This window comes from Enoplosus armatus, chromosome 19 (genome assembly GCF_043641665.1).
Source record: "Enoplosus armatus isolate fEnoArm2 chromosome 19, fEnoArm2.hap1, whole genome shotgun sequence".
NCBI classification, from domain to species: domain Eukaryota; kingdom Metazoa; phylum Chordata; class Actinopteri; order Centrarchiformes; family Enoplosidae; genus Enoplosus; species Enoplosus armatus.
This window is the reverse complement of record NC_092198.1, coordinates 21170352-21185792: the sequence shown is the minus strand read 5'-3', so window position 1 is coordinate 21185792 and position 15441 is coordinate 21170352. Positions and strand designations below refer to the sequence as shown.

General features: G+C 44.0%; 1 protein-coding gene and 1 long non-coding RNA gene across 2 annotated transcripts in view; one reads left to right on the top strand and one right to left on the bottom strand.

The window, feature by feature from the left end:
* The first annotated feature begins 344 nt into the window (after nucleotides 1-344).
* On the top strand, nucleotides 345-4507 carry LOC139302383 (uncharacterized). The gene is made up of 3 exons (XR_011598904.1): nucleotides 345-401; nucleotides 541-618; nucleotides 4410-4507. It is a non-coding gene; the product is annotated as an uncharacterized lncRNA (long non-coding RNA).
* rad51b (RAD51 paralog B) overlaps nucleotides 3471-15441 on the bottom strand; it is a 31590-nt gene continuing 19619 nt past the window's right edge. Inside the window, exon 10 of the mRNA XM_070926061.1 lies at nucleotides 3471-3595. Coding sequence (XP_070782162.1) covers nucleotides 3471-3595 — 125 coding nt within the window. The remainder of the gene's footprint in view (nucleotides 3596-15441) is intronic.

The following is a 15441-nucleotide window of genomic DNA, read 5'->3' as shown; positions in this document are numbered from 1 at the left end:
CTAAACATCATAGTCAGTCTATGGCTTATGGGGACCCATTACTGTGAGGTAAATATTAACAATCCACTTGTGGTTTTAAAATAAATGTATAGATTATTCCATTCAACATTGATTGAACCTGTGCATTATCTGAGGACAGATCACAGAGCTGAAGAGCTGCATTTTTCCCCTGATGGAGCAACAGCATACAGCACAAGGTCAGCTGCGACATTATCCTCTGGTGACTCTCTAACATGGCTCGTTGTTATGGAGCGTTCCCATAACTGCTCTCCTCCCACAGTCACACAGGGCACCCCTGGTATACATCACTGTGAGGATCTCTGTCAGTTAGGACTGAGTTCTAATGAGAAGAAGGCAGCATGTGGTTGAAGCAGCCAGCAGAACAACGCCTGTCTCAACAGGTGGGTCCAGGTGATTAGGAGCATACATGCGCGAGTTTAGACACGAGTCGCCGCGTCTTCAAACACCGCACAAGGACCGCAGTTGAGTCACTGCATTACAGACATTATTACAGTTTGTTTTGTCTTTTTTCCCTCCCAGCTTGGAGCCTGGAGGGATGAGCTCAGAGGACAACGTTTGAAGGACGGGATGATGAGCGATTCTACAGCACGTCTCCTGGTAACACCACACTTCAGATTACAGCTGATAATAACACAATGACATGTATGCTGTCTATCCAAGATTGTCTGGGAGGAAAAGAAAAAAAAACAGACCCCAGAGTTCAGTCTGCCATAAGGTTCCAAACCATGTTGTGCAGCTAGCTATGTAGACTGGATTGCAGGATTTTGATATATACAGACAAATGGGGGGACACTCTATTTGGTACACCTGTAAAATCTAATGCAATCCAATTCAACAGCTCCGCCATAGATCCTACCTTCACAAAGATAATAATGTGTAACCCTAACCCTAACCCACCTCTCAATATAATGCAGTCTGGTTCAAAACCACTGCAAGGTAGAAATGGCTGGAGGTGTTTTATTGGATCGCATTAGATTAGATTGTACAGGTATACCTAATAAAGTGGCTGCTGAGTATAAATATAAAAGCTGAATAAATCAGTGGAGAAACATGATGAATACAGTTGGTTCCACACAGGTTTCAGCACTCGCTGAATGCTCTGATGAGGATGAAAATGATGTGAAAATTATATGGATAATTTCTTGCGCTTCAGACATGATGCCAAATGGAAGGTCTGCTGCCTCTAAAAGCCTCTCTGTTTGCCCAGCAGGACAGTCAGCTGCTGCAGTGGCCAGCCTGACGCTGACAGAGCATTCTTGTGTGTGTGTATATGTGTGTGTGTGTGTGTGTTTTGTGTATTCTCTGAGGAGGACTTTGCTCTCTGCAGAACAGGCCTCGTGACTCTGCTCCAGTTCCTTGCTCATTATTATGACACAGAGTTTCCAGACGGGGCTGCTCCAGCTTTCACGGCAGATCTAACCTCCGGGAGCCTCGCTGCTCTGTGGGGCCACTGCTCAGTATAATCAGACATCCACCAATATACAGTTTACAAGGTGACAGTAGGATAAACAGTTTCCCTTTAGTTTAGGTGGGCTTACACCTCTAATACCCTATGCCAACACAGTACCATGAGTGCATTTATATTTATCATGACCCCTGTAAAAGAAAAAAACTCCTACGTTGTTTTTATTTATTTTTTGTCAAAAAAACCACATGCTTGACTTCGGTGTGAAACTACAGCTCGCAACAGCAAGTTTTGACAAAGATTTGGATGTTCGGCGGTTTTAATGGGTCCAGCGAGCTCCTCCAGAGCTAAAGTATAGGTCAGCTTCACCTCTAGGACACCGATGATCCAGTTATGTTTGCCCCCCCCCACCCGACACTATTTTGCAAAGGCTGCATCCCCAGCTCAACACCGCCCAAGACGACTGTGATTGGGTTAAGGAAAAACAAATCAAGCCAGAGCTTCTTCTTTTTTTTTTCCCCCTATCCCAGAACAACAATGGGTTGAGCCAGACCTTCCTCCAAAGTGAGGAGAGGAGGTCTGGCTATGGGAGACTAGGCTACACCAAACTGGAGCTCTCTCTGTGTGGCTGCACTACCACCACCAGCAAATCCACCGACTGTGATGATCCCATTGAAATAAACTGATCTGGCTCCAAACTTCTGCCGTCTCTGGAGTGAACGACATAAGAACAGGAATTAACACCTCATCGCTTTTTAGCACCAAGCCATCTACACATGCACACACACACACACACACACACACACACACACACACCACAAGCTGTATATAAGCGGCGCACAGTGACTTCATGCGCCTACTGCTGATAGACAGACAGACAGACAGACAGACAGACAGACTGTGCATGTCCTTTGGCCAGAGAAACCAGGAGGAACCAGAAATAACACCATTGTTCAGCTTATTGGCCAAACTTCCCTGAAGCCCCTTGGCCATGGGAAGTAATGGGAACAGCCTGTTGAAGCCCGGTAATGACCTGCAGGACTGATGGGTCACGTTCAGTCCTGAGCATTACGGTGGCAGCTGATCTGTTGATCAGGCCTGGAGCCCACCTCCACTCTCCCACTGCAGTGTATAGACTGAGGCAGCACTGACGCCTCTGAGGGGGGCCATCTGTACAACACAAGCCCAATGAAGGAGCTCTAACCGACAATCAATCAGTCAATTTATTTGTCACATGAAATCAAAAACAAATTACAATCACAGCAAAATGCAAGCTCTTTCAAAATGTCTCCACAACTTAAAATGATGTTCCAGTGCGATGAGGAACAATCTTTTTGTATGTATGGGAAACATACAACACAGACAGCAAGGCAGGAGGATCTTACCTAACCATAAAAAGAAACCTGACTCTAAGGGCTGGATATGGAACCTCATTTTATGGAGCAGCCACTGAACTGTGTGTGTAGCAGTTGTCTAAAATGTCTAAATCCCAAAGTTTGCACCAAGGGCTTGGTCCAGTTCTTACCTTAGAAAATAATATAAATTTATTTATTTATTTATTTATTTATTTTAAACTTATTCAGCTAATAGTCACATAAAACATTACAAAACCAAACTGACCTCTCAGCTAGTTTGCACCAGTCAAATAAGGGCGATACTGATGGATTTATCTTTTTGGGAGCAGTACTGAAAATCAGGTATCATCTGGCAGTCTGACACTGCCAGCTCTTTGAACACGCAAAGGTTGATGGATTTTCAGATGGTAAAAACTGTGACTGAAGTCCTGGAGGACATTTCAGGTGTAAAACTCACGCATGGGCTGACAAGGCGTTAACAGAAAACTAACCTGTCTGCAAGCCTGAGCTCAGCCTGAGGTTTATTGCCGCTCTGATTCATGGACCTGTCCAGAGCACACAACAGACCGTCAGCAGAGACTTGCCTGAAGCATTTATTGTCAAAGAAGATGATGGTGGTGGTTGGTGGTCAATAAACCATCGCAAAAGAAGAGGACACAACGAGATGGGCGCCATTAAAAGAGCCCCAGTCAAAGCGGTGTTTGGTCGGTCCAGTCCATATATCTGGTCAGGTTGTAGTTGAATCCAGTCCGCACCCTGATTGGCTGGAGACCTGGATTTGTGCCCTCATACAAGGTCTCTTGGCTGTCGTTTCCTAGAAAGCACACAGAACACAAACAGAGACACGCCGTCAAACATACAGTCACCTATCTGGGCTCCCTCAGGTCAAACGAGACATGGTCTGTGTATCACTTCACTCCCAGTACATTCAGCTATTGTTTTCCTTTTTGGCAGCTGACTGTCTCAGGTATGAGACCCACAGTCAGGATTTCTCTTGGCAACTCAGTGCCCCTGTCACACCGCCTTTGAGCATGACTGAACTCCCTCCTCCCTCCTCCTGAACACCTGCTCACTTTGAGGAACAGTCCAGAATTCTAGGAAATAGTGTTTGCCATTTTTCTCCAATTCAGATGAGAACATCCATTTAATCTCCTCAGCGCAGTTCAGAGACTGATCTTTGATATGTTTAGTTGACCTTAGCCCAAAGACTGTAGACAGTGAAAAATCTGCCTGCTTCGGCAGACAAGCTATGTCGTTCACCCCACTGTTGTACCCCACTAGAGCACTGCGCTCCCAGAATGCAGGCTTACTTGTGGTTCCTAGAGTCTCCAAAAGTAGAATGGGAGCCAGGGCCTTCAGCTATCAAGCTCCTCTCCTGTGGAACCAGCTCCCAGTTTGGGTCCGGGAGGCAGACACACTCTCCACAAATCTCAAGATTTTAAACTTAGGACTGGCTCAGGTGAGCCCTGAACCATCCCTTAGTTATGCTGCTATAGGCCTAGACTGCTGGGAGGCCTCCCATGATGCAATGAGCTCCTCTCTCCTCCTCTCCCTCTGGACGCATTCTCATCCAATTAATGCATGTTACTAACTGGACATCTTCTCTCTCCCTCTGTTGCTTTCTGCAGGTATTCCTGCCTCCAGAGCTGTAGAGTCTGGATCTGTGACTACAAGCCACCTACTGCCGCCATATTCCTGCCCAACACCCACTGCTACAAATATTATGTCTTTTATTATTATTACTAATAATAAAAATATTATTACCACTACCATTACTTTACATCTCAATCTGGAACTTGCATTGTGCTGCTGTAAGTTATATTTCCAGAGCTGCCAGTCTTAGTGGTAACCAATGTGACCTCTAGCCCTTTTCCACTGCAGGAACTTATTGGTCCATGTATCATCATGTATTCATTGCTTTTGTTTCCACTGTTCTCTGCCAGCAGACGTAGTTGGTACCCCTGTTGCTTTTTTAATGTGGTATATCTGAAACATTCCTGTTTATAAAATACAACTGAAACACGTACTAAAACATAACCTGTTCTTGAAAGAACAGGTTATGTCAAGCTTTGGGTTGCAGGTCTTTAAGTTCCTGCTATGGAAACAGGACTTAGGTCTGTCCTGACTAAACCAGACAATATCAATTTTCTTAGTTTAGTGAGGGTTTAAAAGGTCAGTTTAAGATATAAACATCAAGTAAAGGACAACAGAGGCCAGTGCTACGAAGCAGGTTGAACATATCCAGGATATCTTGTGCTTACCTGTCTTCACTAACAACCGCGATCCCTCTAAGAGGTCACGGTGGTTGGTGGTGGCTGTCTGTGGTTATCAACTCAGTCAGTCAACCCAGGTGTTTCCAAATCCAGCCATGAGTGCGCTCAAAGGGGCGGTGTTTGCGGCATCTGAGGCATCTGACCAGTCGCAAACATGGACACGCCTACTGCCAGCAGGGCGGCACATTTTACATACGAATTGCATATAAAAGCCAAAGGGGCTATGTACACTTGCCTCCCTAAGAGACCCCCTCATGATCCACACCGAGCTCCACGAGATCATCCATGATTGGTGATGCCATTTTTCAAGTGAATTGATTGGTCAGTAGGCGGATGCTTTTATACGAGTTGATCTGTGACCTCGAACATAACCTGCTCCGAAGCAGGTTAGGTGTGCAGCATAAGTTACCATGGCGAAGTGAACCACCATCGTAACCCGGAAGACCCAGGTTTAAACCTGAAGTTACCTTGCTAACCTCAAATCCTGCTTCGTAGTACAGGCCTCTGCTGTGTGTCCTTGTGAAGTGTTCTTGAGCAGCAATGTCCTAGCTCACCACCCAACACAAGCCGCTCGACACAACCCATCAGCTGTAAACCTAACCTGTTACTGTAACTTCCATCCCCTACTTCTGCATCAGTCACAGAGAGCTGTGGAAGTGGTCCGCTGCTGCTTTGTTTCCACCAGTCGCCATATGGGTAGGGACCAATGTGGGCTCTTGTATGAAGTAAACATTTACAAAAATGTTGGTCCAAGACAGACAAAACCAGCTGAGGGAAAATAGGGGATGGATTACTTCCATACCTTCTGACGTCAGCTGAGGTATTTCTATAACATTTGTTTGTTTTGACATAATCCATACCCATTCTTCAAAGTTAAGAGAGGGCAGAGAGGACGGGCATAAAAAAAACAAAAACAAATGGCAGCCTCAGTCTGAATTATTGATCAGCTCTTTTAGGAACCACTAAAAGAGTACCCCAAAGACTTGGCATTGCACTCCTATAAAGTTGGATATTGTTGCTTTTACACCACATATTCTTGTTCCTCATCAAAACCAGGTCCCTAGATTACCCACAATAAAACTCTACTTCAGACTGTTCGATGCAAGAGTCATGCTAGTAACGGCTAGTGTAGCCTGGAGCCTCAAAGCCTGCAGTAGAGATGAGCAGCGGGCTACAGAGGCCTGGTCAGCTCACGTCTTTCTAGCGCCGCGCCAATAGGTTGCTTCCATTTTCAAACCGACGCAGACTTTATACTTTATACTACTTTGCTCTCACAAGCAGTCGTACTCGCCAACGCCTGGAAACAGAAAACAGACTTTGATGTGTCAAATTGGTGGAGTTGCCCTTTAGCTCACTGTCCTCCTCGGAAGCGTTACACATGGTTTTATACACTGGCAAAGATATATCCATTTAAAGATCTTAATTACGGAGGTCTACTGAGAGCTCTTTGGACACTGTGTATACGTGTGTGTGCTTTGCTGGTCCAGTCAAAGCAGATGACCGCCCACCTAGAGTCTGGTTCTGCTCGAGGTTTCTGCCTCTTAAAAGAACGTTTTTCTCACAGTCATTGTCAGCAAATGGCTCCGTTGTTGTGACTGAGATGAGGTTGGAAGCTCTCGGAAAAAGCTTGTAAGTGGCTTCGTGTCAAGATTTCATTTTTATCACACGGTTAGGAATGAGCTTATACGGAGAGGTGTTCCTAATACGTAGTCTGCCCTCGCTCATCTAAACTGCTTTCACCACACTGCCCGTGTGATTCTACGATGTTCTGCTAAAACTGGTCACCTGGAACTATTTCAAGAATCCCACATGAACACAGAGAAACACAGTGACTCAGCGGTGTCTCACAAGTCTCACATCTGGCTTTTGATAGCGATGAAATGTGATCTAGAGGAACAGCTGTCCTCGTAGCTGAGCACGAATCACAGCTGATTAGGTTAAGAACAAAAGCTTGGGCGAATCAAACTGAAAAGGAAGCGGGACAATAACTGTCTCTGAGGATTTATGCTCCCACTGAGGGGGCTCAGTCCTCAGCTGGAAGCATTTAATTCTCACACAGCTGGACCACAAGTCATCATTCCAGAGGACTTCATGGTTTAATCAAGCTGTTGACCCAAAGGTTTAGTGCTCTGCGGTAAAATAATCGGAACTTATAGGAGCCACAGTATACTGATGATAGGCTTTTACCAGAAAAGAATTGGAACTCATTACATGATATTTATTCCATTAAATCAAACGTGAAACGTTGGCGACTACTGCTGAATCATCAGCCAACTCTGCGCCTCCAGCAGCTGGTTTTAAATTAAGCTGGACAATACTTTAATTATTTTGAATAAGGCACTCTCAGTACTGATGCAGGGAAACATATCCTGTCTTTGTCACCACAATTAGAATTCAGGAATACTGAGTAGTTAGTGTAAGGGTTAAAGTGAAACACATTCTTTGTGTGTGTGTGGGACAGGTCACACCATAAAGTGTAAATGGAAGACGCAATAGATTGAGCGAGATGTGTTTTCTGTGACGCCATTTGTATTTCTCTCTTTTTCTTCTTCTGATCATTTGTACCATCCTAGCATTGGCCCGCTATTGTGCCCAGACCTGTTTGAAGTCTTACATAAGAGTCCTGATCAGCCCCCTCCCTCCAATAAGACCAAACACAAACGCACCAATAATCAAATCAGTGTTAAATTGTGGAGGAGACCCATAACAGCTCTGCATGCAGTTCAGCCTCACAGCACTTTGGTCATGGGAGCCTGGTCTCGCAGCTCTGCTAGTAGATCTGCTTCTGAGTCTGTTTACTCTTCTTTGATGTGCGCCCCCCCCCCCCCCATACCCTCTCAATCTGAGAAATAATGAAAACATGAAAATGACATAAAAAATGTCCAGCTTATCAGCCAAATGTAGTTTCAGTCTTCCCTCTGTGAGTGACCCCCCCCCCCCCTCGCCACCAACACCACCTGTGCGTTGTTGTAATGTAGGGCTGTGGGGCCACTGACTCCCTCAGTGTACTTTGCTAATTACTGATAAACCTCTATTGTTCTTTGACCCTGTAGAGGTGTGAAGTTTGATTTTGTTCAAACCACTGTAACATCTAGCCAGATTGTACCTAGGTCAGTAAGCGCTCAATGACAATGACAGCTGAAGTTAGATGTTGTTCTCCCTCGTCTACGGTGGCCCTGAGGGTCAAAACACGACGACACTTGCATGTAGCCTGTAGTGCATTGCATGGGCCAAGCAACACGGATTGTAATCAGATTTGTGGTCTGGCTAATGAAAATGCATGCATGGCTGAGTCTGAACAAAAGTGTCATAAATCTCATCTAAGCTCATAATAACAGTTGGCACTAGAGGAAAAGTCCGCAGGACACATCCTGTGAGGACCATGAATGTCTGGTCCAGACTGAAATATCTCAACAACTGTTTGATGGATTTCCATGAAACTCTGTACAAAGTGGTGGACTGACTGCCCAACCGATATTGCCATTTCTAGAGCCGCAATGCCAGCGTGAATAAAAATGACCATGTGCAACTCTTCTGGCATACGACAGTATTATTATTATTATTTTCAATTTTCTCTTTTTTTCCCCCTAATTTGAATTTCCCAATTTCAAATGTGCTGCAGCTGTTGTCACAGCTACTAACACTGTCCGCTCTGTGTGCGCAATGGGTGGGAATCCGATGTGAGTCAAGTGTCTGCCAGGAATGGACCGCAACTGGAGTGCCGTCATGTTGACATGAATCTTAACGTGAGATGTTCTATGTTCAAGTGCATTCAGGTAGATCTACATGGGTAATGTACAAAAGATATTTTGCAGTATTTCAAAGACGTAACTGTTTTTGCATTCGAAATATCATATGGCCTGCACTCCACATCTGAGCTCCTGAGCGCAAGGTTGGAAAACTTGCACAACAAGCCAAAAATGTGATAGCAAAACTATGTTTGTTGGGTTTGGCAAACAGGAGCATGACGTCTGACATGAACCTGCCTACATGAAGTGGTGATGAGCAGATGTTATCGTTGCATGCCAAAACACTTCAGTGTGACTGTGTCCATCTGATTTTAAAAGCAGCCCCAACCGATTGAGACAAAATGATACAGCAATGATTCATGGATGGCTTCATTTCCTCTCTCCCCTCCCAAACACTGCCTAAATATGGAGAGGATTAAACTCTGTTGTGTAATCCTGTATTTATATAACTGGGGCATTGAAGACATCACCAATATGCTTTTGTTTGACAGAAAAGCGTGTTTGTATGAGGACAGTTTCTAAGCTGACACACATTCAGAGACAGAAGTGGAGCCAGAGAATTACCCTGTTGGACAGAAAACACCTTTAAAGTACATTTACAGAGGGGAAAAAAAGTGCTACCAGAACAAATCTTTTTCCAGTTTCTCTCATATTTTCACCTTTTGTAAACTGTCGAATCATGGCTTCCTGGATGTCTTGTTGATTACTCTGTGTTTTTCTGAATCCAAAAATGATCACTGAGGTCTAGAAACGTGGTCATGGGACATTTCACGTGGACATCACTACAATGTGAGTCTGTGGGTCAAGAAATACCAGCAGTCAGACGATCAGACAAGATACAAGCCAACAGTTTATCTGGATTATCTAACCCGAGTTGGGCAACTTAAACACTTAGTTAAGGTTATGGTGCTCCTTGTTACAAGGTGTTAGGGTAAGGGATAGCGGATTACCAACAAGTGCAGGCCTATTGACGAGACGCAAACTCCAGTTCCTGCAGGAAAGTTACTTCCACACTCTTACTTTCCTGGGCATACTACTTCCTGCATCAGCACCGAATGTGGGCACTGGATGCAGATATAACTACAATTTCTTGGGATACTATGTGGATTATTAGCAGGAATGGTGTTCAAAACTGCAAAAATAAGGTCCGAGTTCTAATAAAAAGGTAATACCCTTTAAAATGTTGGTACCTAAGATGACAACATGAACAGCATAATGATTGATAGGTACACACACACACTAGAGCGTGACCGACACTGTATTTTTGGAGCCAATGTCGATATTCTTTATATATACAGAGTATGTATATATATATATATATATATATATATATATATATTTCACTAATGATGAATGAATGAATAATGAATATATATATATGTATATATATATAAACTGAAATCACTGGCAAAACGCCTAATGTTCTCTCTACTCTATCAAGCTAGCTATGAGATTCATGCTACAGCTTTGATCTGAACCACCACTTCAATGGATTGAGCTCCAAATCAAAAACTCAAACACGGCGGTTTAATGTTGATAATTGTCATTTTGCGCTGGTTTATAGTTTTAATCATTAGTGAGGTGGCTGTTACTTTTCTTGACTCTGGCTGAATTTTGCAGTCGTAAAAGTGACCCTGAAGTGCAATCTGCTGGACAAACTATGAAATGATAGCATTCCAAACATCTTTCTCAGCATTGTACTCTATAAAGTTTTCATATCGGCGCGTATCGGAAAACATAGAAGCCTTTGCCGATATGTCTGTGATAGGCCAGTATCGGCCAATACGATTGTTAACACCAGTGAACTCTCACACCAAGCCAACACTCCATGAACAGCATGTGAGAGGTCACGCAGCCTGGCTATAAAACCTGACACACATACACATTCATAAATCATACTATATGAACTATATGCAAAGGCTGACCATAGCTACTCCCAGAAAGTTTTGTCTGAAACTAGTTTATGATTCCTGTGGTCTGTCTGTCTTTAGCCAGCACTCCTCTGTCCCCTTTTTATCTTTCCAGAGCGTTCTAGCAACCACCTGTGTCACCTCAGCTATTACCCTTGTACTGTGAACGGCTGCTTGCTTGTCATGTTGGCTATCTAGGAACTGAAGCTTCCTCCACTGTCATGCTCATTGGGAGTGCCTCTGAATAACAGTCAGTCAGAAATGACACAGAGGAGGAAAGGGCATGACAGGAAAAATGAATACATATGAGAATGGAAGTTGAGCAACAAGGGCTGGATTGAGAAAGGAGGGAAGGAATAAAAAGTAGAGAGAGAAGAGAATGAGTCAGGGAGGGGAAATAGAAAGAGGGAGGGGGGTATTTCTCTTTACAAGAGCAGCAGAACAAAGAGGGCTTTGTACGCAGTGCTGAGAGAGTGAAGTGGAGCCAGGGCTTAGGGAGTGTTTAACAGTGTACACTGACTGCATTCCTTCTGTGTGATTACGAGCAACTTTTAATTTATTCTCCTCCAGACTTAACTCTGCACTGCCCTCCTTCCTGCTTCCTGGGACTCACTCTTCAGCCACTTCTTGCCTCCTGCTTCAATTTCACTTCCTTCCTTCAATATCGTGTCCACTTCAACAAGCTAGCGTTGTTGGATAATTCCAGTTTATTACAACTTGGGTCTTATTTTCATAGGGTTGGCCATGGTTTCCATCTCAAAACTATGGATGTCACTTTGATTCTGAATTCAAGCTACCATTTCACAGTGGGGAAATATTAAATATTCAATCTGTAATGGTCTGTCCAAATTCAAAATAGGCCACGCAGTGTACCTCAGCAGGGGTGTTCATAAAATGCACTCTTACTCTACTTTATTTCAGTAAACTTATTGGTCTCTTCTCAACGCGGGCGGCATGGTGACGCAGTGGTTAGCACTGTCGCACGGGAGGTAAAGCTGGTTAGAGCGGTTAGAGATCAGAGAGACACTGAACCCTAAGTTGCTCCCAACGGAGACCAGCACCTTGCATGGCACCTCGGTCGCCATCGGTGAGTGAATGGGTGAATGAGACTTTGGGAACCGTGAAGGTTGAGAAGCGCTATTTAAGTGAGATCATTTACCATTAATGCTAAATGTTAAAATCTAGTGCTGATAATCAGGAACCATCTGAGAAGTAATGTGTGGAAGCATTTCGAGTGACACCAGAAGATGGAAAAACGCAACTGCCTTAAGGCCCGGAAAGTAAAAATGCAAAATTTTGTGGCAAAACATCCAGTCCAGCAATAGCATTCAGCCAGACAACCAACACAAAACCCACAATATTGAGGACAAGAAACAAAAACACAACACCCTCGCCTCGGTGATCTACATAGCGCATACATCATGTACCTGGTCCAAATACACATTATGCTCAATTAGGTAGCGTCAAACTTTTATATCCACCATTTAGGCCAGGAATGGGCCCCATACTTCATCAAACATCCTCCCTCCCAGCCATTCTATAATTAACCCGTTCATAACTTGCCATCGTACTTAATACTCCTAATAATACTTTCGTGTTAACATAGATAAACGGCACCATGTTTTCTGTCGTTTTGACATTACATTGTCTGGCAATAATCCCAGGAGACATAATGAAGGATTTTTGATCAAATGTATTCCAAACATCAATCAAGAAAGAAATGATTTCATCCCACATACTGTTTTGTCACACTTGTAATAACATATGCACCAGAGTTCGCACCTTTCTATTACCTCTCTCTCTTGCGAATTTGGAAGGAGCCCAGTAGGATCTATTTAATATCTATAAAAAAAATAAACAAATAAATAAAAAAGAGTTGTGACTGTGTTTCACGTGAGTAGCAATACCATGATGCGTCTTTTATGCAGTTATCTTCGGAAATCTCCTGATCCAGGTCCCTTTCCCAGCATATTTTTAGGCTATCCAATTTTGGCAATTGTGTACTTCTAATACATTCATAGAATTGTGACGCTCCTCTAGTTTTATGTCCTATCTTAGCTGAGAGTTCCTGAATTCCAGTTGTACCTTGCACATTGTTTTTTTATTTGATCTGAATCCAAAATCCCCCATCAAGTCATTATGAGCATGAATACGAGACCTAATCAATTTATCTCAGAAAAAAAACTCTTCATATCTATCAACAGTTTCTTGTTATGCCATATGGAGGATCTGCTTGATAAATATAGACCTGATTGTGTGCTTTGACGTGCCATTCTCCAAGAATCAAAAGCCAGTACCGGATCTTGAAAAGGAACTGGCCTGTCAGTTTGTGGAAGGAAAGCTTCCACAGAAGAAGGATACACCAACTGACATAATCCCATTGGTTAATACTGTGGCTGTTGGAGCAGTATACATTAATTCCGCCCACTTCCTAAATAATGGTCCTAATCCAATTTTCTATATACAAGGAATTCCACATAAATTAAATTAAAATAAAAGACACACTGCCTGCTGCAGCTTTCTACGGTTCTCACAGTATTTGCACACACAGTTTTCCTGTTCAATGAATGAACATTTCAGGTGCGCTCACTTTCAGTTTGACCTCTTGGACAAGTGGATCATCTGGATAAACTGTTGGTGATTTCATAGTCTGATAGTCTGACTGCTCATTTCTTTGACGTGTCGGACTTTCATCGATTACCTCGTCAAAAAGAACTACTGTTGTTTGCGCATCAATGTTTTACGCTTGGATGTACAGCTGAAGTGGTAAACTGATCACGGTAAAGCTTCGGACATACTTTCCGCGGACTTGTATTGGTCATGCGGACACACACATGCTATCATTCATAGGACAATTGAGGGTCCGCGTCGGTCTGGCGTTCCATGCGTGCGCATTTCCCGATCCACACTCCTTTCCAGCGTGTGGTGGTAATGCAGCATAACGTTGTTTGCCATTATGCCATTAAAATTAAAAGGATGAAGAAGTGTGTTTGTTGTTTTTGGCTGAACAAGAAGAAAAATGCAAAAAGAGAAGATATACTGTGTGACCACTTAAGGGGAGTAGGACCAGGGACAGGGAATACAGTACATTGGTGCAAGAGATGAGAAGCAGCAACGAGGAGAAGCATCCCCAGTGCTATAGAGTATGCGTGGTCAGCGCGCTTGCTATGCGTACAGTCTGCATGGTCAGAAATTTTGGGCTGCACGCAGACATCCGTGCAGACCCCGTGGACATTGGCAGGTGATGACATTTACGCCACGTGGACCCTCGCGGACACGGAAAGTATGAAGCAAGCTTAAGTAAGTCAGAGTCCCAGATCACATCACTGCTAATTAGTGGTAGAAGAATTACACATTTTTTAGAGATGAGAGAGAGGAGATAAGATTAAGGGCCTTGTCCCCTGTAGCCTTACAGCCCCTGTGGGTTACTGAGTGGTGGTGGTGATAGAGGAGGGCATCTCCAGGGCATTGTCCCTGCCAAAACTGAGCCACAACCACACTGGAGAGCCTATTCTTCTGACACTGCCTTCCAATATCTCTGTGAACAACTGCAGTGTCACCCGCACAGCTGTTTAGCATGAAAAGAGAGGGCAGTTGTGGGTCTGTAGTAGTTTGGTGGTGGTGGTGGGGGGTGAGAGTGGGAAGAGGGAGAGGAGGGCAAGTGAAAAGTGACCCAGAATGAAATCCCCTCTCAAAGCGATCAAAGCCAGGACTGGCAATCTAATTCTAGGTGGATATTGGTGTTCCCATAGGCTTCCCTTGCTTCCTGCCCCCCAGCTACCCCTGCCCAATCCCCCCTCCCACCAACATTTTTTGATCTGCTGCCACTCTTAAGTCTCACACAGCAAACAGGGGCACCATTATTCTCTTTCTGCCTGCCTTGGCTTACAGCACAGACTCATGGCAGGCAGACGCAGGAGGACATGCAGCAGGACTCGTCTGTCTCTTCCCAGTTGGGCCCTTCTCCATCTCTGCCCTCATATCTCATTTTTTTCCCCCCATGGTACTGTAGCCTGAAATTTATTTATAAGAATTGTTCAATATTTTGGGAAAAACCCCTAAAACCACAAGCTATGGGTCAGCGTTAGAGCTCTTGGTATTATTATTTTTCACTTTGGACCGAGCGGTTTGCCCTTGCCTCTCAGGCAGCTAGCCATGTTCAGCAAGAATCAGGAATCATCCAACCAAAGAGTAAGTAAAAAAGACTACAAATCGGACCAAACATTCAATGCCAACTACCGATACTCGGTTATAGACTCATGTCAGGTTTGAGGTTTGATGCGCAGCCTTCTGCATGGTAGTTTGATGACTGTACTATGGCACATTGCCTTGAAAACTACACTGATCCCGAAAAACACAAAAAGGTGGCTGCATGACAATGCTCGATACATGTAGCGCAATGATACCTAAGTACTGTAAAACTGTGGTAGTAGCTAAGCACATTCTATCCTCATCCCAGCAGAAATGAACTTTGGACCCAATTCAGCGTTTTACAGAACGATGACAATGATCACAGAGACTGATGCAAGTCAACATTTGGTTCAGTAAGAAAGCAAATAAATCTACTGTTCCAAGCCGTGTCCATACAGTATACCCCACTATAATACAAGTCATATATGTGTAGTAGATCGGTAGAAGTCAGGACCTCGTAACACTAATGCAGGCCTCCACCACAACCAGGAGAACTTCTACCTGAGACAGTATTTTGTATCAGTGTGGAGATCTGAA